This window comes from Octopus bimaculoides, chromosome 10 (genome assembly GCF_001194135.2).
Source record: "Octopus bimaculoides isolate UCB-OBI-ISO-001 chromosome 10, ASM119413v2, whole genome shotgun sequence".
Lineage (NCBI taxonomy): Eukaryota > Metazoa > Mollusca > Cephalopoda > Octopoda > Octopodidae > Octopus > Octopus bimaculoides.
The window spans coordinates 15,097,557-15,106,762 of NC_068990.1; the positions used below are offsets into that span (position 1 = coordinate 15,097,557).

The 9,206-nt window shown below is 33.7% G+C and overlaps 1 protein-coding gene across 3 annotated transcripts in view; it reads right to left on the minus strand.

Annotated features, from left to right (window-relative positions):
* Positions 1 to 5,159: 5,159 nt before the first annotated feature.
* The window catches only part of LOC106875012 (uncharacterized), a 47,582-nt gene continuing 43,535 nt past the window's right edge, over positions 5,160 to 9,206 (minus strand). For all 3 annotated transcript variants that reach the window (XM_014922955.2, XM_014922958.2, XM_014922957.2), the window contains one exon: positions 5,160 to 7,620. In XM_014922955.2, coding sequence (XP_014778441.1) covers positions 7,528 to 7,620 — 93 coding nt within the window. In that variant the 3' untranslated portion in view covers positions 5,160 to 7,527. The remainder of the gene's footprint in view (positions 7,621 to 9,206) is intronic.

Genomic DNA, 9,206 nt, shown 5'->3' on the forward strand with positions numbered 1-9,206 from the left:
CATATTCGTTCGTATCAAATTGTTTTACACCTATTAGAATTTTTTTTTCCCCACCAGGTCAAACGCTTTAGTTTGACCAAAAGATTATATCCATTTAAATATTCTTTTCTATTCTAGGCACAAGGCCCGAAACATCTGGGGAGGGCGCCAGCCAATTAGATCGACCCAGTACGCAACTGAACTTAATTTATCGACCCCATAAAGATGAAAGGCAAAGTCGACCTCGACGGAATATTATCCATTTAAATATTACTCTTTTACTTGTTTCAGTCATTTGACTGCGGTCATGCTGGCGCACCGCTTTTAGTCAAACAAATCGACGCCAGGACTTATTCTTTGTTTGCCTGGTACTTATTCTATTGGTGTCTTTTCCCGAACCTCCAAATTACGGGGACGTAAACACACCCACACCAGTTGTCAAGCGATGGTGGGAGGACAAACACAGAGACACACATACATATATACGTATATATATACGATGAGCTTCTTTCAGTTTCCAAGAGTGTAGTGGGTGCTTTTACGTGCCACCAGCACGAAGGCCAGTCAGGTGAACCTTTAAATCAGCCATATCCAGCCAAAATATTCCATCTGACCAGATCTGGCCTCTCACACCTACCTTCCAAATATCACTCTAATATATAAAGAATCATATTATTGAAATCTCAAAGCTTCAAGATAACTCATGATTAATTCAAAACAATGTGAATACATAAGAATTACATTTTACAGAATAGTCTAAATGCTAAATGTCAAGAACATCAACTGTTTGCCGTTCTCTGGCACAATATTGCTACTCCAGTTTACCTTCAAAGCAATTCTGTGTTCTAAGTTCAAAGCCAACTGGAGTCAACTTCACCTTTCATCCATTTTGGGGTCAATAAATAAAGAACAGGGATCGGTTCTCTTTCTCGGAACCAGATGCATTTTGCAATGAGGATTTCAAGGAACCAGTTATAATATTCTTTCCTCCAGAAACGGTGACTGTTTGAATGAAGGACTAGCAACTTCTTATAGTAAAACTGATATGCTACAGGAACTGTCCAAGCTCTGATATACGGTACAATATGGAAAGGAAATATAATAAAAGTTAATTGATACAAATATATCCAGGGATGTCTTCTGCATGAAAAGTTCTAATCTAATTTATATACTCTGATCATAGCACACTTAACATATGATCATATAATCAAAATTTCAAATGTACAATAATCAAGTTTAAGATAGATTTCCAAAATGATCTAGAACATAACATTCATCTTGTTATATAAATGAATATCAGTGAGCTGAAATATAAGAGAAATAAGTCAATTCTATTGCAGGTAAATCAACAATTTATTTGTAGTAAATTTTAAATGTAAAAAAATATTTATTATTAATTTCCAATTAAACTGAGAAATAAAATCTCAGATAAACGACCTAATTATTTAAATTTACATGTATATATTTTTAATTTCTGACTGAAACACAGAAAAATGTCATGATGCTTTAGAAATAAAAATTTATCTTAGAGAGGTTAGTAATGTAAAGGTATTTTCGAAGCTTTCAATGTTTTATTCTTATTTGTATTGCTTCTATTAATCAATCCTATGTCTAACATTCCTTTGTACCATCAATTCCATAAGCTAAAAGCATGTATATAGGTAAGAAATTAGAATGAGAAAGGAATAAACAGTTATGTCATGAACTCCTTACAGCTGTTTCTGCTATAATATATGCAATGCACTCATAGTTGACTGCTTCAGTATCACAATAACTTCATCAGAGCTTCAAACATGAGTGCATCGCATATAATAGCAGAAACAGCTGTAAGCTAATGAAGTTCATAACCTGTTTATTCCTTTCTCATTCTAATTTCTTATTACCACTCTGTAACTGGTACTTATTTCATCGACCCCGAAAGGATGAAAGGCAAATTCAATCTCAGTGGAATTTGAACTCAGAATGCAAAGAGTTGGAAGAAATGCCACTTGACATTTTTGTCTGCTGCACAAACGATTTGGCAAGCTTGCTGCCTTCATAAGCACTATGAATGATAAAAATGATAATTAATATTGCTATGCCTAGCGATATATATATATATAATTTAATAATAGGATAAAGTCTTTGTAAGAATTTATCAAGTAGTTAGCATGAAAAAAACTCATAGGGGAAAAAATCCATCATTTATTCCCTATAAATATATTTGTTTATAAGGGCAATTACTATACATAAATGCCTCACGCTAAGAGGGACTCTAAGGTCAAACTACCATAATAAACACATTTTTACCGAACGCGAGGGAATGCAACTCTCAAAGCCAACCCCATCCACGTTCGGTAAAAATGTGTTTATTATGGTAGTTTGACTTTAGAGTCCCTCTTAGCGTGAGGCATTTATGTATAGTAATTTGCCCTTATATAAATATATATATACATATATATATATATGACACACACAGGTACAACACTGACTTTCTGGACACTGGTGGTTTGGATCCTCTTGTAATCCACACCAAGTTCCAGCCTGGAACATCAAATTCCCGTCACAGCCTGACTAGTTTACTGGTACCTAACATAATACAGTAGTAATTGAATTTGCATCATTTATATAGTTGGGTACAGGCACCTGTATTTCATGTGATTCATTATCATCATCATTTAACATCCCTTTTTCCATGCTGGCATGGGTTAGACGGTCTAACAAGAGCAGATGAGCCAGAAGACTCTTCCAGATTCTGCTTTGGCTTGATTTCTACAGCTGGATGCCCTTGCTAAAAACAACCACACTCTCTCTTAAGTAAATTTAATAATAGCGTTAGGAAGGGCATCCAGCTGTAGAAACTCTGCCAAATCAGATTGGAGCCTGGTGTAGCCATCTGGTTTCACCAGTCCTCAGTCAAATCGTCCAACCCATTCTAGCATGGAAAGCAGACGTTAAACGATGATGATAATTCAAAGTGTATTGACCAAGGTGGCCATCTCTGGATAGGGAGAAAAAAAAAAACGATGTTATACCTGTGTATGTATATATAACAACTACTAGCCCTTTGGATACCAACCCACCTGAGACTACGCCTGGTTCAATGATAGAAGCTTTCTATTTTTAAGTAAATTATAACCTCTCACAATACCATGCTCTTTATTGTTCCAAACCCCAGCTTAATAATGACAAAATTATTTTACTTAATTCTTCATTATTTCCAAAATTTATTGAAGCAATAGTGTATTTCCAGAGATATATGATAATGAAAAGGTTAAAATTGTAATCACAGCTTTTCTTAACAAAAATTAACAATACTTTCTTGTTTGACATTAAGGTTTGTTTGTCAACACAACAAACTTCTTGTACTGACCTCATTAAATTAGTTATATTTTAACTTCTGCTTTTTTTTTTTCAGGTTACAGAAAATTAAGACAACCTAAATGATGTTCATATTAGATTTAGTTTTTATCAAAACAATTTTATTTAAAAATATCATTTCTATTTTTAATATTTACAATAATTTATTTCAACAACATTTATGATCATCTTTGTAGGTCTAATCCCTTAATAAATAAAACCGAAAATGTTGAAAATATTGAAGAAAAATAATTCACATATATCAGGCTATTAACCTCATCTTTTGTGCTTAAATTTACACAATGTTTTAATTGGGTCGAAAGTTGCAAAAAGAATTCCAAAAGAAAGGTTTAACAGCCTTGAAAAATTTTAAATATTGTGAAAACTCATAATTGTGACTTAACTATTCTAGGATTAGCAATGGCTGGGTGGTTAAGAAGCTCACTTTGTGACCACGTAGTTTCGAGTTCAATCTTACTGCGTGGCACCTTGGGCAGATGTCTTCTACTATAACATCAGCCATCCAATGCCTTGTAAAGGGACCTGGTAGATGGAAACTGTATGGAAGCCCATCATATATAAACACAATCATGGCTGTGAGGTTAGGAAGTTTGCTTCTCAATTATGTGGTTTTGGGTTCAGTCCCAAAGCATGGCACTTTGAGCAAGTGCCTTCTGCTATAGCCTAAGGCCAACTGAAGCCTTGAGATAGAATTTGGTTGATGGATGTTCCCTTCGTGTGTATACATGTGTCCAAAAGCGACTGTGCCTCCTTCAACACACACACACACACACTATGTGTGTGTGCCTTTGTGTTTGTTCCCACCTGTATGACAACCAATGTTGTTTACATTCCTGTAACACAATGATTTGCCAAAGGAGACCAATAGAACAAGTACCAGACCTTAAGAAATTAGTACTGGGGTCAATTGAATCAAACGAAACCCTTCGAGGCAGTGCCCTTGCAATGTTACATTCCAATGACGGGAACAAGCTAGTTTTACATTTTCCTGATAAATCGACAAATTCATCATTTTAACATCCACACTCAACATAGTTGGACGGAAATTGCTGAGGTGGAAGATTGGAAACAAGACACACAGCTTGCATGATGGTGACTCATTTACAACTATCACAAGGTCCACGCAAGGAGACAGTAACACACACACACACACATACATACATAAGGCTCTGGTTGGCCCAAGGCTATAGAAGAAGACACTTGCCCAAGGAATCGTGCAGTGGGACTGAACCTGAAACCATTTAGTTGGAAAGCAAACTTCTTACCACACCTGCATCCACAATTCTGCAAATAAATATATCTGATTTAACAAAAAAAATTATTAATTTAAATTTAAGCAGGCATCAATTACTTTTAGTTTGTGTAAAAGTGAATTCCTGCACTTTGTTACTTATAAACTTCACATTTTAACTATCCTTTACTTCTTTCAATCATTGGACTGTGGCCATTCTGGGGCACCATCTAGATGGGTCTCTTCTGTCAAACTAAGTTACAGGGGATATAAACAAACCAACAATGCTTATCAAGCAATAGTGGGTTACAAAAATCAGACGCACACACACATATATATATATATATATATATATATATATATATATATATACACAGATACACACACATGCACACAATGTGCTTCCACACAGTTTCTATCTACTAAATTAACTCACAAGGCATTACTCACAAGACACTTGCCCACGGTGCTGCACTGTGGAATTAAACCTGAAGCCTATGTGGAGTTGCAAAATACAAAAAAAAAAAATTTTTTGGGGGTATGAACCATTCATAAGTCACACATGAGAAAAATAACCAAAATAACAAAATTAAGAAAATACCATCTTTATATATATTTATGATATCGTAACTATACCCACTCGGGACTTACAATTAGCTAGCTTTTGCATTATCTCATTTGCGCTAAATGTGTGCAGCAGCTAAAAAAAAGCATTGGATAACTTTAATTTATATATATATATATAATACATTATAAAGAAAAAGAAAATATTTATATTTAAATAAAAAATGCAAAATATTTTATTTGTGGAATTACTTTCAAAATCACAATTGGTGTTTTTTGTTTGTTTATTTTTTTTTTTAGTATTTTTTTTTATTTATGTGATAAATTTAACAAATTTGTAATAAAAAATATTTGCAAATATACAATAAATCATTGCTGCCAAATATACAAATAAACCACTTGTCTGGCATGTTCCTAATACAGAGTAAATATAGTAAATTAACACTATTAGTTTAAAAACTACCTTACTAATTTTCTAATGTAGGATGCAACAATTAATTAATTCTAATGTAAAATGTAATAATTAGGTCTTGCTGAGAAATTAAATGATTATATGGTTTACTTTACATTTAATATCTACATTTATATGTAAAATATTTAAAGTAATTATATTATGTCCAAAAGTAACAGATTTTTGAGTAATATGCCCAAATAAATAAATAACGGTATCAATTTGAATTTAAAATGTCTACATTGGACATAGTTCTTAAAGGCATAGAATGTTTGGTGTTGGTCAAGAGCAAAATTAAAGAACTGCAATGAGATATGAAATTTGATGGTCCAGGAACCAAGAGCCTACTTGATAATAATTTCATACGTCACTGATGCAGGTGATAATAAATTTATCTCAGCAGGATTTGAACTTGGAACAGAAAGTTGCGTTTTTAAACACTGCCAGGTAATTTATCTATCATTTTATCAATTTTGCCAGTATATCACATTAGTGTTTATTATTGTTATTATTATCATCATCATAAGCATAATTAATAATTGTTTCAAATTTTGGGACAAGGCCAGAAATTATTTTAAGGGAAGGGGCAGTCAGTCGATTTTATTGATCACAACATTTGATTGGTATTTTATTTTATTGACCCTGAAAGGGATGAAAGGCAAAGCTGACCATGCCAGGATTTGAACTCAAAATGCAGAGAGCCAGAAAAAATACCTCAAGACATTTTGTCTGCTGCACTAATGATTCTGCCAGCCTGCTGCCTTTATAAGCATTATTGATAATCCTTTCTGCTGTAGGCCTGAAATTTCAAGGGAATGGGGTGGAGGGATGGTCGATTACATCGACACCAGTACACAACTGGTACTTATTTCATCGACCCCGAAAGGATGAAAGGCAAATTCAATCTCAGTGGAATTTGAACTCAGAATGCAAAGAGTTGGAAGAAATGCCACTTGACATTTTTGTCTGCTGCACAAACGATTTGGCAAGCTTGCTGCCTTCATAAGCACTATGAATGATAAAAATGATAATAATCTATAATTTAGGCACAAGGCCTGCAATTTAGAGGGAGGAGATTAGTCAATTTGATTGAACCCAACTCTAGATTGGTATTATATTTTCTCAATCTTGGAAGGATGAAAGGCAGTCAACATAGGCAGGATTTGACTTCATAATAAAGAGCTAGAACAAATATTGCAAGGTATTTTGTTTGAGAGTCTAATAATTCCGCCAATCTTCTACCGTCTTCTCCAAATAATTAATATTACTAATAAATAACAACAACAGTAGTTAATAAAATAAAAAAGATTTTAAAAATTAAGAAATACAGGAATTCTTCTTTTAGTTATTTTTTTAAAAGGGAATATATATAAATATAGTAATTGATTAAGCAACTAAAAAAAAATTCCTATACATTGACTGCAATAAAAGCTTTAAAAATAAAAAATGAAAAAGTATTTAGCTCAGAATAAAATTTAACTTATTACATTTTTTTACTTTGTAATAGAGCTCTTGTATGTACATCTGATTGTTGGATCTTGTGTTTTAAGACTGTTCTGTAACTGTGGATAATTTCATTAATTTTAATTATAACAACATTTACATTTGATAGTTATTTACAATTAATAACTTCAGATTTCAAACGAAAAAAAAAAAAAGAATTTTTCTTCCTTAAAGCAGATAATTACAGGTGTTTAATAAATTTAATTACATATATATATATATATACATATATATATATATATGTCAAAACTTAGATTAAAAAAAAAAAATCTTAAGATTATAAGAGCAAAAGTATATCTTTTTTTTTGATTTGATTACAAACTTAACTGTAAAAATTTTTTTTAAATTAGAAAAAATAAGCTAAACAAAAAAAAAGTCAGCAAAAAATCATTTCTCTCCGGGGGGAAAAAATAATGTAAAAAAAGTTTATTTTAGATTTTTAACCGAGATCAACAGATTCAGATGAAGAAGAAGCTTTCGTAGTTGGCTCCCTTACAGTGAGATTTTCCCTGCATATTGGACAGTTTCCATGCTGAAAAGATAAAATAGAAACTCAAGTTTGAAACAAGATGACTGTAGGCAAGAAAGAAGACTTAGAAAGTACAAGCATTTGATGAATGTGGAGGGAATGACAGCTTTATAAAGCAAAGTGGATGGAACTTGCAGAAAAAAGAAACCAAGGAAGACATGGGATGAAGAGATAAAGACTAATCTCACAAAGGATTGCGAGGCATACAAGACCTGCCTACCTGTGCAAGCATGGAATATTGAATGTTAAAAACGTAGGTGCAGGAGTGGCTTTGTGGTAAGTAGCTTGCTTACCAACCACATGGTTCTGGGTTCATTCCCACTGCGTGGCACCTTGGCCAAGTGTCTTCTACTATAGTCTCGGGTCGACCAAAATCTTGTGAGTGGGTTTGGTAGACGGAAAACTGAAAGAAGCCCGTCATATATATGTATATATATATAGATGTGTGTGAGTGTGTATATGTTTGTGTGTCTGTGTTTGTCCCACCAACATCGCTTGACAACCGCGATGCTGGTGTGTTTACGTCCCCGTAACTTAGCAGTTTGGCAAAAGAGACCGATAGAATAAGTACTAGGCTTCCAAAGAATAAGTCCTGGGGTCGATTTGCTCGACTAAAGGCGGTGCTCCAGCATGGCCACAGTCATGACTGAAACAAGTAAAAGAGTAAAAGAGTAGTGTATACAGGCTGAAAGGTATATAGACATCTGTATTCGAACCTATTTCCTAATATATCCCTGTTAAGCCTCTATCTGATGATTCGGGCCTATTGCTCAATATATCCCTGTTAAGTTTATCTAATACCTCATTTGAATCTATTGGCCTATATATGCTAATTAACCTTTCACAGGTCCTTTGATAATTTCTCATCTTGCTTTTACTTAACTCTGTCACTCTTATATTCCCTGCAACACCATTGTTTTACCCATGATGCATTTCTTTGCCATCTAATCTCTCACCCTCGCCCCTCTTCTATCCACTCTACCATGACAGTTTCCACCCAGTATACTCTCACTCCAGTGCTGTTTCTCTTTACTACCCTCCCATTCCAGCCATGAATTCCCCTTACTATATACTGATGAGACAATGAAAGTTCCACTTTCACCACTTAAATTGACAACAAAAATTATTGCTAAAATCTTGGCACCTACAGAGGAAAGTCTGAAAGATTTTGCTGATAATGATCCTAAAAGTCAATATAACATAAAAACTACAATGAGCTCCATTCCTAATGTGAAATTTACAAAGAGATGATGAGTCATAAACAACAGTTAACTTTGGATAAATTCTCCCACCACCTCATGCTGATGTTGGTGATAATGAACAACAAAATAGTATATAATATTATAATAATGAAATTATTGTGTGTAGTACTCAGGTGCACTATAACTAATAAAACAGTGTGTACGAGATGGCTCCAGTGGTTTCAGGGTTAGGAAGAGTCTAGCAGTAAGATTCAGTTTAAATGAAGTAACCCCAAGGCTAAGCCCGCATGCTCATCCTCTAAGTAATAATCATTCCACCATCACCCTTCAATAGTAGTCATTATCTTTTGTTCTAAGAACATACACTGGCTAAGAACATATATATAT